This window comes from Microcebus murinus, chromosome 11, assembly GCF_040939455.1.
Source record: "Microcebus murinus isolate Inina chromosome 11, M.murinus_Inina_mat1.0, whole genome shotgun sequence".
In the NCBI taxonomy this organism is placed as follows: domain Eukaryota; kingdom Metazoa; phylum Chordata; class Mammalia; order Primates; family Cheirogaleidae; genus Microcebus; species Microcebus murinus.
This window is the reverse complement of record NC_134114.1, coordinates 61,428,762-61,449,698: the sequence shown is the minus strand read 5'-3', so window position 1 is coordinate 61,449,698 and position 20,937 is coordinate 61,428,762. Positions and strand designations below refer to the sequence as shown.

Genomic DNA, 20,937 nt, shown 5'->3' with positions numbered 1-20,937 from the left:
CTTTGCCTTTTCCTCAGAGTCTTGCCTTTAACAAAATAGGAACTCAATAAAAAATGTGCTGATGGATTGGAAACAAGTATTTAATGACAAAAAAGTAACAAAAGAGGACCTATTTGTAGAAAGGCTTATGGCCCTAAGAGCCCACAAATCCATATTAAACATAAGATAAATTGAACTGAAAAACTCTGCAGGCTACCTTGTCTGCAATATCTCAAAGATTAGTAAAATAATGTTCTTAAACAATCACACATAACATAAATTATAAAATATAGAGAGATAATTGGAGCACTATACTAGCCCAATTCTATTTTGAATATGTTATTTTATTCACTTTTCTCTAATTGCTAAAGTGTATGGCTTTTCTTAATCTTTGAAAACAGAAAAACGATCAAATTATTTTATCTGAAGCCTCGGTGTATTCTTTACATTAAAATAAATAAATGAGTAATTCACAGGATTAATTACTTAATATGTTATTTCCCATCTAAAAAAGAGTTTCATTTATCCACTCTTGACACATACTTTAGGTAGAGTAGAGATGAAGCCTTTATTACAAGCACAGAGGCATTTTCACAATATAGCAGGCAAGCCTCGGATTATCATCAAATTCATCACGATTGAGCTCAAAAAAAGTAGAAACGTGTGGGCTTATCAAAACATACAGAAATGCTGTATGACTGATGCTGGAGTCAAATAACTGGTATAAAAATAAACCCTGAACAACAGGAGGTTTATATGAATAAAAATGGATTTCTATTATATGAAGCCTTTATATTATTTTGTTACACACTGAGCATCATACATTTTATTAACTTTTAAATAAAAATGGTTTTATAATTTTACAACATATTTTGGAAAACAATGTGTGTAATGTATAAAACTTTAAAATAAAAAAATGTTGAATTCAATTTCAAAATACTCATCATGGCATTCTTTAGAAATTAGTTTTGCTAACATTTTGATAAAAACCTTCCAACATGTTTCTTATGAAATTATAAGCAAATTTTAACAGAAATTGTATTGTATTGTATATAGTTTTGAAAATTTCTTTATTTGGTTCACTGAATCATGATTATTTTTCTATGTCAATGAATTTTTCTATAATGTAATTTTCTATAATGTAATATTAAGAGTCATATGTATTCAATTGCTGGGAGTACCATTATTTAATTATTAACTTATTTAATTAACTAATTATTTAATTAACTAATCAATATTTACATATAATTATCCTGTTAACATGTATTAACTATTAGAAAACAAAAATTTGATAAATAAGATATTTAAGTTCCTATTTCTCTATAATAAGACTTGCAAGACTAAGCAATTTGGATGGTTTACATGATGTCTACCATGAACTAATTTCTAGCATGTTTGTCACTTATTTTACCCTTCTGTTCCAAAATATTTACAGATTACTCCACAAATTACTGAGCTATTGATGTTAATGTTATTGCAGGTTACTCTACAAATTACTGAGCAATTGATTTATTTATTCTGAGGAAGGATAGAGCAATTTTGTAGGTTTATCACATTTCTCGCTAGCAGTGGATTAACCTCAATGCTAATGAGCCTAAGTTTCAGGGCCTCTCATTTGCACCAGCACCAGCCCCTTCCAAGGCCCAGGTACAGATCTGGCACTATGTGCATACAGTCATGTGCTTTTTAAAAAATAAAATTTGAAAAAGTAATGTTTTTGACCACTGTCTCTTCCCAATCAAACTCCTCCTTTGTGAGCACATTTTTAATGAGGGTTGGCATTTGAGAGGAAATAGAAATTTGGAAATTTGGAGGATCTGATTATGAGAGTTGGGATATATTTATTTGCGGTTTAGTGGTATATACTTAGTTTGCAATCACCTCTACCTATAGTAAGGAAGTGCTCACTGTTGTAGTGTAGCAATGACTCCATGAACATTCCACCACATCCTAGCCCGACTACACTAGGGCTGAGATAAGATATACCAAATGGAGGTAACCAGAACCAACTTATTTTCCCTTCCTTTTATTTCATTATATTATGGGGGTACAAATATTGTTGGGGTTACATATATTGCCCCTGCCACCCCTCCTCCCCTCTGTGCCAGTGCTTCAAGGTGTCCAACCCCCAGTTGGTGCACACCACACCCCATTATGTAAGTATATCCCCTTCTCCTCCTCCCCCCCACCTGCCCACCAGGGATTCGGGGGGGGGGCACATCTTAGGGATGTGGCGAGCATTGTGGAGGGAAAGGGAATGCCTCTAACCCTTCTTAGGGAGAGGCAAAGATATATAATGTAACCAAAATGTCAAAAAAACCTATTTTGATAGTGGAAGAAAAACATGATTTGACAAATAGAAATGCAGAGATCTAGCCTGTGGAACAGTCCTTCAAATTTTACATCTTATTTATGAAAGAGATTTGATAGAGTTTTGTCACCTTTAACAAGAATTCTACAAGTTTATGATATGACTATGAGTTGTGAAACATACAGAAATTTACTAAATTATTAATGTAAAATGTTTTTGGTTAATCATGATAGAAGAAGGATGAAATTATTTTTCTATTCTCTCTATGGAAATTCATATTTTAAAACTGTTAAATGAAGAAATGATCAAAAAGGATATATCCAAATAATGAGAAAAAACGTATGTTATGTGCCAGACTATTAATTAATCAGTGTTTGCTTAGTGAAGTTTAAAACTTTGAGGTATTGCTCAGTTTCTAAAATTTTAAAAATAATCTTGGTCACTCTAAATGAATATTCATTTGTGTAGATAATTTTTTATATATAGCTTTGCATTATTTTTCACAGAAAGAGTTGGCAACATTATGCAAGTGTTAGGCACCACCATACCTCGATCTTCAGGCATTCACTCTTCAATGCAAGCAAGGAGAAATATGGGACTGAATATTACAACACATTACTCTCATCCTCCTTCATGTTTTTCTTTTTTCATGTACAAAGGGAATATCATTAAATGCTAAAATACACAACTGAAGAGTTTAACAAAGAATTGTAGTATTTTTCAGATAAACAAACATTGTCAGCATCCTATAGAAGGTAAGTGGTTTTCAGATGATTTCCTATGGTTGAAAAAGTGAAAAAGCATATAACAAAATTATAAAGTCTGGGCAACTGTCAATTTACTTCTAAAGCAAAAAATACTCTGTGGTTTTCCTAAAATAAAATTGATAGAGGATCTTTTAAATGGCTTTAAGTATAGAATGTCTATGAAAAAGCCTATGTACATACATAATATGCTGTTTTTAAATGTATATTTAATAATCTACATTTTAAATAAGTGAATATACCATTATATAAAATACATACATGAGAAGAATCAAGAATAAAATTTGTCTGGATTTTTTTCAGTTAATATAGGACCATGATAATGTGATATTAAACATAAATGAAAAGACTGAAAAACTACATAAAATATTTAAAACTTAACTTTGTTAAGTAAAACTTAATTAAGTTTTAGTTAAGTTAAGATAATAAAAAGCTGAGAGAATGCTGAGACATATTTAAGAAAATGTTATATCCCGGCTGGGCGCGGTGGCTCACGTCTGTAATCCTAGCACTCTGGGAGGCCGAAGCGGGCTGATTGCTCGAGGTCAAGAGTTCGAAACCAGCCTGAGCAAGAGCGAGACCCCATCTCTACTATAAATAGAAACAAATTAATTGGCTAACTAATATATATAGAAAAAAATTAGCTGGGCATGGTGGCGCATGCCTGTAGTCCCAGCTACTCAGGAGGCTGAGGCAGGAGGATCGCTTGAGCCCAGGAGTTTGAGGTTGCTGTGAGCTAGGCTGACGCCACGGCACTCACCCTAGCCTGGTCAACAAAGCAAGACTCTGTCTCAAAAAAAAAAAAAAAAAGAAAATGTTATATCCCCACTGTATTAAATTAAAACTTCTAGGAAATTATGTAAAAATACATCTCAATAAACATATGTATAGAATATATATAGGTAATTCATATAAGATGAAAGTTATTGGTAAAAAACAAATGGAGATGTTTGGACTCACTAGTAGTCAGAGTAACACAAATTATAATAATGAGGTTTATTTGACTATTTGATTTACATAACTCCAAATGCTTTGTGAATATTTAGTATTGTGGGAGAAAAAGGGTACTCTGGTACACTACTGGTAAAAGTTTAACTTGATATAAACTTTAGGAAAAATATAAAAAGTATCTATTAGAATTTAAAATGTGTATGTTTTTCACTCAGTAATACCTCCATTAGAAATCTTTTGCACAGAATGAATTGCTGGGGTTTACAAAGGTATACTTACCAAACTATTTGTTACAGGGTCATCTATGATAGGAAGATCATCAATCAACAACAAAAACTGCAGACAACCTAAAAACCAATCAACAAGGGATTGAATCATTATGTCGTATTTGTTGTATGCAAAGGAATGTTGTATACCTATTTTAAAATTACATTTACAAACGTAATGAACCATGAATATATCTATGACACATTGCTTAATGTATAATGAGAGAGAGGATTAATGTAGGAAAGGGGGAAGAGGGAATGAGGTAATATATACATGTTCATGTACTCTGCTCATAGGCATTCAGGAAATATACTGAAAAGGTATATTCTAAAATGTTAGCAGTAAGGTCAGGCGTGGTGGCTCATGCCTGTATTCCTGAAACTTTGGGAGGCAGAGTGAGGAGGATTACTCGAGGCGGAAGTTGTTCTAGACCAACCTGAGCAACCTAGCCAGAACTCATCACTACAAAAAAAATTAAAGGGGAAAAAAACCAAAAAACCTCAAGGCCTGGCATGAGGGGGCACACACCTGTCACCCTAGCTACTCATGAGGCTGAGGCAGGAGGATCACTTGAGCTAAGGAGTTTGAGGTTGCAGGCTAGGAGGACACCACTGCACTCTAGCCATGAAACAGTGTGAGACCCTGTCTCAAAATAAATAAATAAACAAATAAATAGGATATTAGCAGTCATTAAAAAGCAATGGTAGATTACAGATGATTTTTTTTCTGGTATTTAAAAAACATTTAAGTTAAACATCAGCATTTCTCTTATGTCTGAATTAATTAAACCCATCACGTTATGAAGAACATAAAAATACTTTTATTGAATTGGTTAAAATTATTTATCCTTTTTAAGTCTGGACATTAACCTGTTTCCAATATTTGATGTAATAAATAATATGAGAATTATTCTATTAATATTTAATGTAATAAATATTCTAGAATAATCACCTATATAATTGAATTTTATTCATATATAAACTATATCAAATGATCTCCTTAATATGAGTTCTTAAAACTTGTATTAAGTCAAACCTTATATATTATATTATTATTTTATTTTTAAGGTTCTTCATATATTTTGTCATATTATTTTTAAAAAAGTAGAAGTAATTAATATTCTCACTGGTAGTATGAGAATCAATTATTACTGGAAAGTATTCTTCCTACTTTGAAGTTTACCTTTTAATTCTTTTATTATTTTTGATATATAGAAGGGTTTTTTAAATTTTCTTTATGTAAGCAAATTTGTCTTTCATTATTTTCAATTTAAAAATGTTCTTACTTTTCCAAAAACTAGCTTAAAATATTGACACAGTTTTCTATTTATGTGATTTAATGGTAAAGGTAATTAGCATTTTAATGAATTTTTAATTTATTTTGGTCAATTATTCAAATGGAAGCCCTTTAATTCTTTAAAAATAAACAATTACTAGAAGTACACCTACTTTATTTGATTTGCAGAAATATTGAATTTTATGTGCATATTAAAAATTGGGAAATTTCATATTAAATTTGAAGTTTAAAAAAATCGAAGACTGGCCATGCTGGTCCTATAACCCTACAAAATAATAGTTGATTACAGTTAGGTAGCCACTGTTCCCTTTAAATTGAGCATGGATTTTCCAATTTTCCACCACTCATTATTGTCTTACACTGGATCCACTTCACTCTTCTATGTGGCTTGCCTCAACATAGAAGGTAGTTAGTGAGAATTTTCATCTTAAATAATAGATGAGATGTTCTAATCTAATAATAGATCAGAGAAGACTAATCAGGATTGAACTGAGCTGTGGTTTCCTTATGGAACTGTTGTCTCTGTTGTCTGGAGCTAAATGAATTCCCATATTTGTTAAGTGGAGTGGATGTGTAGTCCTGGCAAGACCAGCCTTTTGGGTATATACGTAGAGGATGAGGGTATATGCAGGTGAATTTAGTCAAGACTAAGAAGTTACTGGAATATCTGGGATACACAATATTAGTACTAAAGAAAATTATATCATAGCATTTGACAGACTTCAAATTTAGTGGCTTTTACATAATCTGCTTAGTATTGAATTCCTCTACTAAGAGGGTCTTCTTCCCAAGAAGAGTGTCATCGTAATTTACCCTTAACATCTACAATTTGTGACATGAGATTTTTAAAAAGCTTTATGTAAACTATGATATTGTAACTATTCTAAGCATTTTTTAAAACGTAACAAAATTACGTACTAATTATGATCAGAAAAATAAGCCAGGAAAAGTTGATGGTGTTCATTAGGTTTTAACTGAATGGAGCAGTTCCTTATAATAACAATTGTATAGTAAGGATAAAACACTTAATGTGTATTCATTTTAACTTGTTATGTATTTTTAAATTGCCGAGAAAAATAAATAACTTTGTACATTTGAAAATTTCTTCCAACAACAACAAAAAACTTCTTTGTAAAATGCCTGAGATATAAGATAAATCAATATTTTTGTAATGCATGAAAGAGGAGGTAAATGATTGAATGTCTCATGATAAGATTTCATTATTGGTGAGTTGAAGATTAACTGAGAGTAAAGATCAACTAAAACTGCCTGAAAAAAATTAAACAGAGCTCAGAGTATGTAAGAAGGAAAATAGTATAAAATGAGAGAGGGGACTGGTAATGCTCACCATGGGTTTAACTTCATGGATAAGACAAAAGTCACTGTCACATTGACCAAAGAGACACACTAATAGGAAAATTCAATTGATAAAAAATGTTATTAGGTTATATTCCAAGAAGGAAAATAGGTTATAATGTTTAAGCCACGTATGTTGTTCTAGTTTTTGAGGTAGCTAAAGTCAATGTGAAACTCATCCTAAGAAATACATCTATTGTACATTTGGCCCCATCCCTTTTTTTTTTTTTTGAGAGAATTAAACTTTATTTGACACATTGATGATACAGTAAGATTTAGGAAAACAAATTAATGCTAGACAACCAAAGCTTCTGCTTGTGAAACTTCTTAATAGAGATTTATTTCATGGAATAATATTTAATAGTCAGAATAATAAAAAAAAGTCTTAAATTTTTAGAATGCCAGTGAAAAGCAGATAATACAATTTCTAATTATTTTAAGTTCTCTCATGGTTGTAGGAGTATCAAGGAGACTGAGGTCTCTGCAGCTTGTAATATGTTATCGGGTATTTGGCTTCCTAATTTCTGTTAAGTGTTTCACTTCAAGCCTTTCCTAGGACCACACCATTCAGTCTCCCCAGCTTTTACACTTTCACATTCCAAGTGTGTACTCTGAGCTCCAGTTACTCAAACATTAGCAGTTATCCATCCTGATATTCTTAGCCTAAGTAAGAAATACATCTCACTATTTTTCTTGGGAAGACCTTGATGCATTTTTTTCTTCCCACTGTGCTTTTTTACTTTGCCTGTTTTTAAAGAAGAGACAAAAATCAAACTTGAAATTAATTTTCTTTTTTAATTTTCTTTTCACCACAACTTGTTCAAATGGCCTAAAGAAGAGACTCACTATTCTTTTTAAAAGACTTGTACAGCAAGATATAATACAGTATATCTCCCTTTGCAGCTCTAGATACTTAGAAAAATCCTGCTGGTGGCAAAGACAAGGCTGTTTACAATGTGCTTCTGTAGGTTGTTCACATTTGCACACCTCTGGACTGTAGCCTGGCTTAGAATGCACCAGAAGTTCATACCACTGAGAGTTATTTAGATTGGTTTTGGAAGTTCTAGACGATGCAACTAATGAAGTAAATAAAACATAGGTAATATATAAGGAAAAAGCAAAAACTCATTATTTGCATAAATGATTATTTCCAAGAAAAAAACAAGGACTCAGAAAAACTGGTAAAACCAAAGAACTTTGGAAGAGTGATGGTATGGTTTGAATATTTATCCTCTCTAAAACTCCTGTTGAGACTTAATCCCCAATGTGTCAGTATTGAGAGGTGGGGCTTTTAAGACATGGTTGGAACCTAAAGGCTCTCCGCTTCTGAATGGATTAAACTTTTCATGAATTAGTGGATCAATGGTTTAACACAGGAATGAGACTCGTGGCTGTATAGGGAGAGAAAGAAGGATCTGAGCTAGCATGCTCAGCCCTTTCATTATATGATGCCCTGCACCACCTCAGGACTCTGCCCAGGGTCTCTATCAGCAGCAAGAAGGACGTCACCAGATGCAGCCCCTTGACCAACTTTTCAGCCTCCATAACTGTAAGAAATAAATTCTATTTCTTCATAACTTATTCAGTTTCTGAGTAAGAAAGGTGAAAAGTTATATAACAGCATTCAAATGTATCAAAGAGTCACTTAGAAACATAATAGCAAACTATATTCACAATAGAAATAAAAGCACACATTATTTTGAACACATATAATGAGAAGCATTTGGGACTGATGAAGAGTGAGCGAGAGACACACAGACACACAGAGGTAGAGAAGGACAGAGAAACATACACAAAATTTCATTAAAGGTAGCTAGTAGGCAGAGACACATATTTCAGAACAAATAAAATAATTCTATAAAGATAGAAGCTATTTCCAAATTGACCTACATAATTAAAGTGAACCGTCAAATTTCAATGGGGTACATTTTAATTAAAAAAGACATTTATATTAATCTAGTAGAATATGTATTAGAAATTCATAAAAATTAAACAATGTGGCCTTGGTACCAGAAAAGACAGAGGACAAATTGAAAAAGCATATAAAATATCAAGTTTGTATAAAAAAATTAATATTTGAAAAAGGTGACTTTTAAAATCAGATTTATTAAATATTTGGTAAAGATAAATAAATTTGATGTGGCTGAAGGAAGAAATAAACTATACAATGAAGAATTCAAATAAAATAAGAATTCTGTAGGAACATTTGCAGTTTATAAAATATCTTATGGAATGGTTGTTTTTAGATGTATATGTCTAAGGGAATTATGATAATTCCTGATTTTATTTTCATCTCATGCTATGGGCTAAATGGAAGGCTTGGCCACTGTCAAAAATTTGCCTTTAATTTATGAATTCACTTATTAAGGAGTGAATGAGCTTAGAAGTTAGAAGGCAACAATGCTCTAGTCTTTACTCTGATCTGTCTGTGAGTGAGCTGGTGCTTATTGCTCCTGTGGGAAGAAATCCATAGCTGGAAGTCCCTGAGACTGCCAGGAGCAGTGAATTAAGGTCTATGCCATGCACTTCCTCCACAGGACTGTGTTTTAGGGCAAAGGTGCCATCTGAGACTAAAGAAGGAGATCTGTTTTAAAGCATTAAAAGGCACTTTACAAAACTAATTAGAAGCAAAAGGGCTGTCTGTCTCCCTCATTAGGAATGTAAGCTATTCAGAGAATTCATAAGATAATTTTCCCGCATTTGAAAAAAAATAAAAATTAAAAATTAAAAAGCTAAAGGAAATATAATAATAAAAATGTAAGTACACTAGAATATAAAGCAGATAAAATGATTAAATATTTTGGTGCAGTTAAAAACATAAAAGGTAAAAAAAACAATCAGCTCTTTATTTAAAGTAAACTGGATAAAATTTACAGATCAAGAGTCTGCACACTTAACAGAAAAAGGCAGGGCTCTTCTAAGCAGAAAACTTCCTGGTATTTTCAATCATTGCTTAACAACCCCAGGCAGAGTCTTAGACAGAACTGAGTCACCCGCTCAGGCCATAGTCCAGAGTGACACATTATTTAGTAGGGGAAAGGAAAATGTTAAAATCATATAGAGTTTTTTTCAGCTGACACTGAGTCAGACCATTCAAGACAAAACTGGAAACATTTTACTCTTCACCCTAAATGCTGTTCTGTTATCTCCTACTTATAAACAGAAATCCTTAAAATAGTTTAACATCCCTATCACTAATAGTTTTATTTTTAAAATGCTAACTTAAAAGTTTTTGCAGGAGTACCTGGACTTTTAATTTACTCATCTCCAATTTGAATGTTGAGGGGATCATCTCAATTCATTATTTTGATGAAATGATTTTAAATTGATTTCTAATATCAACTTTCAAATTCACGTTGATTTTTTTCATTTCATGTGCACATGTACACACAATAAATAACCTTCTTGTAAACTTACAACAGCCAGTTACAAAATATAATGGGAAAATTGCATTTAGGTAGGTACATAAAAAGATAAAATAAGTTGAAACTGAACAAGAAGAACATAAAAGAAAACTTGGATATAGAAGTAGGTATACTGATATTATTAATATATTTATTCTCTTGTTTCTACTTGACAAGGTCATTCTAAAGTTCATATAGGGAAAAAATAAATGAACTTTAGTTAGGGAATATATTTTAAAAAGAAGTAGATGTGGGTGTTTTACCCTAGCAGTTATTAAAAATATTTTAAACAGGCCGGGCGCGTTGGCTCACGCCTGTCATCCTAGCTTTCTGGGAGGCCGAGACGGGTGGATAGCTGCTGCTTCAGGGGTTCGACACCAGCGCCTGAACACTGCCTGAGCACAGCCAGACCCCGTCTCTAAATCTAAAAAAAAAAAAAAAAAAAAGTAAAAAAGGCAAAAAAAAAAAAAAATACACAAAACACAAAACAGCCGGGCGCTCTGGCAAGCGCCTGTAGTCCCAGCTACCTGGGAGGCTGAGGCAGAAGGATCGCTCACAGCCCAGGACCTGGAGCTTGTGGTGACCCGCCCTCACTGCACTCTGCCCAGGATGCCGAGTGACACTCTGGCTCCACAAAAAAAAAAAAAAAAAAAAAAAAAAAAAAAAAAAAAAAAAAGAAAAAAAAATATTTTAAACAACAATGAAGAGTGTGTTACTGGAACATGGACAGATGACCCATGGAATGGTCTATAAAAGGAAACAGTAGAGCCAAATATATGGTGATTAAGTGACTGAGTTGGCATGTCACATCGATTACAAAGACATAGATTTATTTAATAAGTGGTTTGGGTATAACTGGTTGTTTTCTAGAAAACAAGTAAGAGCTATAATACTACTTTACACAAGAATAAATTACAATTGTATAACAATTACAAACACACATGTGAAACACTCATCAGAGTACCATTAGAAAGTCTAAGAGAATATGTTTATAAACCCATAATGATGAGAGTTTATCTCAGCAAAAATCGAAACCGAGAAATCATACAACAAAGAAGTATAAATTTTATAACCCAAATATAAAATGTTTTTTTTCACAATAAAATCCAATAGTTGTAAACTAGATTAAAGGACAAACACCAAGTGAATAATTTTTTTGACATAAGTTTGATGCAAAATGGGCTAATTTCTTAATATATACAGACCTACAATCAATAAGAAAAAGGTCAGCAATCCAGTAGAAATAAGAGCAAAAGACATGAAATGCAGTTCACATAAAGAAAATAAACATTATTTTTAAAATATGTGAAAAGTTGCTCAAATCCAGCATACTAATAGCTATTCAAAACTGTGAAATGCCATTTTTCATCTATCAGATTCAAAAGACCAAAGATTGCTAAGATATTTGTATCTACCACACTGTAGGGAGACAAGCTGTCTGATGCAGTATAAGTGGAAGGATAAACTCAATCATCCTTTATGAATGGCAATTTGGTGATATCTATCACAATTTTAAATGCATATATCCTCAACCAACACCACCACTTCAAGCAATCTATCCTAATGAGTTCATCTTGCACACGTGTGCAAAATGTGTATTCACTGCAATATTACTTACAATAGCAAAAGATTGGAAGCAACCTAAATGTCTATCAAAAGGCATTTACATTAAACAAATACTATGCAGCCCTTGATAAAATTTCAATATATAAAATATTTGTGAAAAAAGCAAGAGATATAATGTTTACATAATTTAGTAACTTCCATAAAATGTGTATATTTACAGGCACACACCCTATATATACACATGTATATAGACACACACCTACATGTATATATATTTATATGTGTATATAAGTATATGTGTATGTATATACACACACATACACATCTATAGAAGAATACATAAGCATAGCTACTAGATACCAATGGTAGGCCTTGGGCATCAACCTTGTGTAAGGAAGGAATGACATGAGGAAAAATACTTTTATTTTCCTGTACAACCTTTTGTACCTTTGAAATTTTATTGTATGCATATATTAGTTATTCAAAAATATTCCAGGAAGCTAAAAACCAAGTCACTGAAATGAGTTAACCAGAAAACTGGAGGAAAATAATTAGAAACACCAGAAATTTCTCTTACCGGGATTAGGCTCTAAAGGCAAAGGTGCACTCTTGCTTAATGACCCTGCACATTTTCTGGAAAGAGCATTCATCAGTGAATCAAGCGGGAAAACACTGGGAACTAGGGATTTCATATAAAACTTGTAGTCTTAAAAATTAATTTTCCTTGGTATTCACAGTGGGAAGACTAAAAAAGTTTAAAACATTAACACACAGCTATGTCTAAGACATGCAATTATCTAAATGGCAAGAATCATTTGTAATTCTTTGGAAAGTTAAGATTAACACAAATGAAACAACTAGAGAAATAAAAAGCATTGGTAATTCTAAGAAATGAAGATTCTGTGGTGTAGGAATAATTTGGGGAGGTCTTAAAGGAAGACAGGAATTCAGCTAGGAGGATTTCTAAGAGGGTATTTCAGGTGGGGATAACAACAGGCACCGAGAGGGCTGGAGGAATGAAGTAGGTTGGTGCTTGTGGGAGCAATGAAAAAAATATACAAATATTTTAGAACATTTTAAAATGTGCTTGGAACTCTACATTCAAGGAATGTATATTTTAAAATGATAAATCAAGAAGATCAGAGAGAATGTAAACTGTATTAAAAAGGCAATTATAATCACAGCAATTTAAATTAAAAATGTAAATAAATAAAGTTAGACTACTGTCTAAAAAGGCATTATAACAGAATGACTGTGAAAATTGCTCCTGGAATCAGATCAGAGCTCAGATCCTGGCTCTTGGCTCCATCCCTCACAGACATCTTGATCTTGGGCAAAGTACTTAAATGTTTTGATCTTTGGTTTCGTCAACTGTTAAATGGCAATAATAATAATACCTCATAATGGTTGTTGAGATGCTTTAGAAAGGCAATATACGTAAAAATGCATTGGAGCTTAGGATACAGTGGATCCTTTATAATTGGTGGCAGCAGAATGTAGTAGGCTCTGGATTAAGGCTGTTTAGATTCAATTATTGTCTCCAACACTTACTAACTTGAGATCATAGGTAATTAACCTAACTACTCCAGGCCTTATTCCTTCCTTCTAGAAAAAGAGATAACAGAAATAATCTACTATATCAGTTTTCTTTTCTCTGTATAAAAAATTACCACAAACTTGGCAGTTTAAAACAACACCAATTTATTAGCTCACAATTCTGTAGGTCAGAAGTCCAGGAGGTCTTGGCTGGGTTCAGATTTGGGTCACATAGGGTAAAATCAAAGTTTTAATAGAAAGATATTTTCGATGTTAAAGAAAAACTTTTTAGAAATAAAAAAGTTTTAAAATACAAAATGATAAGCAAAATTAATAGTAGTACTGAATATAATTTGATCATATAATCTAAGATTCTACATCTAGTTTATTTATAAATGTTCAATAATATAATTACTATTATTCAATGTTTTTGCATGGCAAATTGAATGATGAAGTTAAACTTTCTAAATAATTTAATGGGGTAGAAGATAGAGAATAAAGATAAGCAGCTATTTAGAAAAATTATTTTGAAATTCTGTATATGATTATTATCTTATTATCATAGCCTTTCATCATCATCACTGTTTGCACACTACTGCGCTAAGTCCTCAAAATTTGTGCTTATACTTACCAGTGTAAGTTTGGTACTATTACTAAATTTATTTTATAGATGAGAATACTGAAGCTTGGCAAGTCACAGATTTTAATTGACTCAAAGGAGTTATAGGGGTAGAGACAGTATTCCTACTCAGGTACGTACTAAATCCACCATATACACTTGAATCCAGGTATGCTCCAGAATCCAAACCTCTAGCCAATAAGAATAATTTGTGAAAATTGTGTTAGTCGGTTTGGGCTGTTAAAACAAATTAGGGCCGACTGGATGCCTTAAACAACAAATATTTATTTTTCACAATTCTGGAGGCTGGGAAGTCCAAGATCAAGTCACGAGCAGATTTTGGTGTCTGATGAAGGTCCACTCTCAGTTTCCTGATAAAGAAGATGGTTGTCTTTTTACCATATCCTCATGTGACAGAGAGCAGAGAGAGATCATTTCTCTCTCTGTGTTTTTTATTATAAGAGCACCCATTCATGAAGGCTTAACTTTCATGACATAATCACCTCCCAGAGGCTCCACCTTCAAATAGTATCACATTAGAGATTGAGGCTTCAATATATGAATTTGGAGGGGACAGAAACATTCAGTCCAAAGCAAAAATCAATACATTTTCTATAGTCCCCCCCTTTTTTTCCTGCTAGTTTATTCTGTTTTGTTTTAAAGCATATTTTTTTCAAGGTATTTTCCTTGTAGCACTACATCTTCAATATGTTAACAGGTGTTCTGAGCAAAAGCTTATCATAGTTTAAAAAAATCTGCAAAAAGGTAAATTAAACACTTTTGTAAAAGTATCTTAACCACAGGTCTTTTCAAAATATTAAATATGTTAACATTCACCATGAATCTCCAAGAGGCTGCTTTAATATCTGATGTTTCCCAAAATTATTTGATCATGACTATTTCCCCCCAGAAGCCTATTAACATCGTGGGGAAAATGAGGCCTGCAGAAAACAATTTGAGAAGTGCTGTCTTCAAGTGATGTATAGATTCATTTTTGGCACTTTAGGCACGTATTTGGAGAAGCTATAAAACTAGAGGTTGGATCATAGTAATCAGTAAAGGTCCCTTAGCACTTTATGTAGGGTAAAAGATTCATAACAGAGTTTTGTCCTTTTACTTATTTTATTTTTTAAAAAATAATTCAGTGTCTGTGTTATTTTAATTTTTCTTATATACCAATTCTGAAGAGGTCATATATGAGTTCGGTAAGAGTGAAATGTAAATTAGGTAAAGTACCTAGAATCTTCAAAATGAAAGGCTATGGGTAGATGATCAATATCAATAAGTGCAAAAAAGGGGGGGATAATAATAGACATGGAGCTATGGATTTATGACAATGTATAAATTTTCAATTTTTGATTGGAAATGGGACTTGAGAAAGTAGAGGTATTAAACTGGCAACGTATTTCACAAGTTGTCTACTTGGTAATATAGGATGGCATTTATTGTCCACACTCTGGGTATCTGGGCATAGAATATGCATTTTAATGCAGTCTTATGTCCTCTGGAATTTTTTAAAACCCTTCCTTAAATATAAAAGAAAGATAAATGTTTAGTAAAACACACTGTTGACAAAAAATAATTTAATTTCCTAACATGCTTAAAATCATATATTACCAAAAAAGTGAACATAACCAGGGAATAAAATAGGAAACTAAACAAAACTCTTAATCCACTCTTTTCTCTTAAATATCTCATCACAGACCAGTTTCTAATTTTACATGCTTGGAGATTTAATATTATCCTTTAGAAATAATACCTTAAAACTAAATTAGAATCTCATTTCAAATGTTAGAGAAGTACTTTAGGACAAACATGGGACAGACTGACTGAAAGCATGCTTTCAAAATTAAGTAACAATGATGTGCTAGAGAGTTGGAATTTGATTGTTTGAAACTACTTTGCTACAACTCTGCACAATGCTGCCTTAGTCTAACCTGTGGCTTTAAGCATAAAAATAGACAGTAAATAAATGCATATCCCTTTTTCTCTTAGCAGACTGATTTTTAAAAACTGTATTTTAACCCTCCCACCAAACATGCGATGGGAATAAACCTTGTTCTGATAGGTCTTTTCCCCCCCTATTGTCGCTGTTGCTTGCCAGTGATACATTTTAACTTCTTCGTAGCAGTATTCAGTATTACTCTTCCATCCGCCTTGCATCTTGATTTCACTTTAGATTCCAAAGGGAAGGTAGAAATTGAAGTTTAAAGGACTCAAGGAGGCACACGGAGATGAAGTTCCATGGATAATTGCCCTCTGTTCTTCTTTTCTTCTTTCAGATTCTTCTTTCAACTTCTTGCCTTCAAGAACGTTTCTTCCAATTTCTCTATGTCTGTATTTCTGTCTCTCTCCCTACCTCCCTCCTTAGGAAGAAAAAAAAAAAAAAAAGAAAGAAAAGAAAAGAAAAAAAGAGCCCTGTTTCATTTTGGTACCTGCAACTGATGGAATTGAATCCACGTACAGTAAGCAATCATTCTAACCGAAAAACAGAGGAGAAAGCACAATTGTAAGCCATGGGCTGTATTTTTGGTTCAATCACTTTCACTACAAAAAAATAGTCCATTCATTTTGGTGGATAGCAGGAAAATTTGATCCATCTTCGTGATGCTTCAATAATCTGTCCTTGCCTTCTATTTTCTTGCTCGGTCCCCAACTCCACTATTTCTCATCTGAGACAGATGTCCTCCTTAACGAGATGCATGTCTCCTACTCACTTTCACCCTTTAGCCCCTGTGAACAGATGAGCCCACAACCCTCTCTCCCCAGCCCTGGAGCTAACTAAACTGCAGACAGAACAGCAGAGCAGTCCTGTCTCAGCTGATTAGAGTCTGGCTGCCGACTAGGTTGCATTTCCTGAGAAATCCGGGACAATTCAATTTGAAGGGTTCTGTCTCTCACGAAGCTTTGTGCCCCAAAAGCCACTTTTCAAAATCTTAACTTCTTTTTCCTGGTTATACTGAGAAAGGAAGTTCAGGGGAATCCTTAACGTGGTTATTTACAAAGTCAAAGCTGGAAACCTAGAGACTCTCAGACACCAAGGGTGCACCTCTTAACCCCAGAGTCCCCGGTGTACAGGCCATGTAGTAACTTCAGAGGTGGTGGCAGGTGCCAGGGTGTGGCTGCGGTTGTCTCCCTTTTCTCTTCCACCAGAAGGAGCCTCGAGAAAGAGAGAAAGGGGGAGAGAGGGAGAGAGAAAAAGAGGGAGGGAGAGAGAGAAGGGGGGAGAGAGTGAGAGAGAGAGGGAAGGGAGGGAGAGAGAGAAGGGGGGGACCGGAGACCAGGGAGGGAATAAGAGGGAGGTGGAGGGCGGGGTGCGGAGGGTGCGGACGGGCGCCTGGGGGAGCTGGGAGCGCGCCTGTGAGGCTCGGGCTCTCACGCACGCCGCCTCTGTTTGTACACAGTGCGCTCCCGGCCGCCCGCTCGCTCCCCTCCAGCTCACGCTTCATTGTTCTCCAAGTCAGAAGCCCCGCAGCCGCGGCGGGGAGAGCAGCGCGAGCCGAGCGCACCGTCCGTCCGTCAGCCGGTGGCTCTGTAGCCCGCGCGGGAGACCCGGCGCCGCCGCAGGAGCCCGCGCCCCGCCCGCCGCGCCCGGCGGGGACCCACTCGCCGCGGAGGCTGAGCCCGCCGGCGGCTCCCCGGCGCTCGCTCACCCACCTCCGCGCACCGGAGCGCAGGCGAAAGAGAAGAGACTCCTCTCTAGCCACCACTCTTTCTTGCCCGCTCCAAGAATTTGTTTAAGAAAGAGCTGCGGGAAGAAGACGTCTCCTTGAATTCTTCAGCAGGGGCGGAGTCTACCACTGCCCTGCGGTGCCACCTCGGCTACACTGCCCTCAGCGACGACCCCTGACCAGCCGGGGTCACGTCCGGGAGACGGGACCATGAAGCGCTTGGTAGCCACCTGGCTCTTGGTCGGGCTCAGCCTCGGTGTCCCCCAGTTCGGCAAAGGTGAGGCGACGGGGCCCGGGCCGCTGGGTGCGGGACGGGCTGGGAGTCCCCTGGGAAACGCCGCCTAGGGGGCCGGAGGCGGTCCCTGGGGCGTGCAAGGGCGGCGAGCGCCGCAGGCGGCGCGGAGGAGGCGGCGAGTCCTGGGAGCCCCAGGAAAGTGCTCGCAAAGTCTGAGCGGAGTGCGCGGGGCTGAGCGGGGAAGAGAGTGCGGGGTGCCGGGGTGAGATCCAGGAAAGAAGAATGAGGGGAGGAGGTGGGGGACGGCGTTTCGGGTAACCGGCGACTCCGGGCGCACTTGGCCACCCGGTCGCCGGGCAAGCCCTCCCTAGGCAGTGCGGGCGAAGCTGGCCACTGACGCCTGGCGGGACTTTCGTGGGGACCGGAGCGGGGAGAAGGAGTGCTCCGGGGAGTCTTCAGGTTGATGTGGGAAGAGGCTGGGGAGCCGCAGGGCCGTCCGCCCCCGGGGTGCGCTGTGCTCTGGAGCAGGGCCCGGGCTGAGCCGTTGGCAAACCCGAACCAGGTTCTGGGAGTTTTGGTCGCGGGTGAGGTGGAGTCGGGTCTGGCAGGTCACATCGACTTTCTTTCGCCTGCCTATCCCAGGCGCGCAGCCTGGATTACAGCAAACCCCAGGAACCCGCCTCTCCTTTAACCTCAGGAGACTGGAGCTTTGCTCTGCGCTCCCTCCCGGTAGGAGCGTAACTATCGCTAATAGAGAATGGTGCGGTGCTAGCCAAGCCTCGCGCCCCCGCCCAGGAGCTGAAAAGTTGTAAAAGCTGGTCTGGTTGTACCTTCCATGACTTGCATTAAAAAAGAGAGAGAGAGAGAGAGAAAGAAAGAAAGAAAAAAGGAAGGAAGAAAGAAAAAAGCCTTTTAAAATTGCAGGAGTTCGATGAGCCTTCTGCCGAGTTGTTTGGGCGACTTCCAGGTCCTCTGGCGAGGTGTGGCTTGTCAATAAGAGCCCTGGTCCGGACCTGGGTCTAGCTGCCGGCCAAGGCTTAAATTGGAGCCACAAAAGGGCAGGGGGAGCGGCAGAGGCTCTGGGGAGGCTTGTGAGAGCTGAGCGTGCGTTTGGGAGAAGCTGCCCCTCCTGGCTCACCGATGCAGGCGGCCCCTAGTTCTGAGCGATCTGCGGGTAATAGAATCCTCTGCAGTCAGTTTCAAGTGGAAAGCTGAGTGCACTACAGGGTTTTAAATACTGTGCCTCTAAAAAAAGGTAGTTGGATTAAAAAATGCGTTGACTCAAATCCATTTGAGATCAGACACTGCATGAATATTCTACACCTTCCATCCATGATCCTATCCATCTGTTTGTTTCAGGGGAAAATTGTGGACTGTAGGGCGACTGTTTTTGCCCAAGTAGCTGGGTCTTGCTGGTCAGATGCCCTCGCAGATCCGGCAGTAGAGATCCATGGCTGCGCCTTCCCTGGGCCTCCTTCCCTCCCCCAGAATGAGGCTATTTTCCCCAGCGTGTAGGCGTGTGAGTAGGTGTGTACCTCGCCTGCGTTTACAAAGTGCCCTTCCAGCTATCTGGCAGAGGCAGCCGCTCCACTGAAGGTTAAGAAATGGTAATGGTTCTTGTAGTTGCTCAGCCCAGTCCCCAGAGATAGGGAAAAAGAGAGTGCTCCCACTGCCGATATTTTTCCTTTATCTTATATCCAGTCTGGATTCCTTCTGCACTTTGACCCCTTAGCAGGAAGGGAAAGGAGGATTGCAGGCACTCCTCTCTCCTCTTTCCCTTCCTTGTCTCCGTTTACAGCCCAAACACGAATACACACTCACCCACTCACACGCACCTACACCGTAGGTCCCCGCTCTGAGGTGGAGGGCGGCGGGGGTGGAGGAGAAGAAAGTGCATCTAGCATGCGTGGCGGAGCTAGCCTCGCTCTGTCTGGTTGCAGGAGCCCTGGTGCGCTGCGAGTCCCGGCTCGGCTCGCTGCAGACAGGAGCTCTGTCTCCTAAAGATACACACGCCGAGGGCGCCCCTTACTCAGTCAGACAAGCCAACCGTGGAGCTGTTGCCTGGGCTCTCCATCCTGGTCCTCCTAGACAATGCTCGGCCAGCTGTAGACTCCATATTCTTCAGTAGATTTCTCCTTTTTTTCAACCAGCCCGAGGGGAGAGGGAGAGGGCTTTAGGAAAGAAATGGACCATTTTGCATTAGTTCTTTTTGTTTGAACTTGCATCTCTCCAATTTTTTCTTCCTCACCTCTGCAGAAGGCAGAGTGTAGCTTGCGTGACAGCTCCAAACAATTAAACTTTGGGAAAACTTATTGAAGCCAGTGTCAACACTGAAAATGTTCCTTGCACTCCTTCCCTCCACCCCCATGAATTATCTGACGTATGTCTTTTAAAAATTAGTGTTTTCCTTATGTGTGGGTTGCCATTTGCTTGCATTGATGCCTGGGATTTGATAAGGTTATGTAGCTTCTTTTATTAGTCGTCTTTATTTTAAAATTAAACCAATGGATCAGTCAGATTGAATATTTTATTAACTCTTAAATTATTCATGGTTATGGGTTTGCTCTAAAAAATTCAATAACATGCATACAGTTGCAGCAAGCACGTGACATCTTATGCAATCTGTCCCTGTGCCTGCAGTTTGTGCCTCAAGTCTTTAAGCAAATGGCACTGTCTAAAAATGTCTAGACATGTCCTAAATACTATGAATCATTGGCATTTGCATTTTCTTTTTTTAACCAATGGCGATTTTTACTTAATTCTACATGAGAATAAATTAATATCTGAACAGTCTCACTTCAGATAATAAAACTGTGCTTCCCCCATGATTGGTATAGCAATATTTATGCCCAAATAACTGTTTTCTTAATTTATATTATTATTACACATTACTGTCTTCAATACCTTAGATGACCATTAACTTTATACTTTCAAAATAAGTGCTAGCTTCAGATTCAAGATGAAACATTGAAAACATAAATA

General features: G+C 37.0%; 1 protein-coding gene across 2 annotated transcripts in view; it reads left to right on the top strand.

Annotated features, from left to right (window-relative positions):
- Positions 1-17,398: 17,398 nt before the first annotated feature.
- Positions 17,399-20,937, top strand: part of EDIL3 (EGF like and discoidin domains 3) — a 422,082-nt gene continuing 418,543 nt past the window's right edge. Inside the window, exon 1 of one of the 2 annotated variants that reach the window (XM_012784391.2) lies at positions 17,399-17,997. In XM_012784391.2, coding sequence (XP_012639845.1) covers positions 17,931-17,997 — 67 coding nt within the window. In that variant the 5' untranslated portion in view covers positions 17,399-17,930. The remainder of the gene's footprint in view (positions 17,998-20,937) is intronic. The other variant, XM_012784390.2, reaches the window with a different exon arrangement.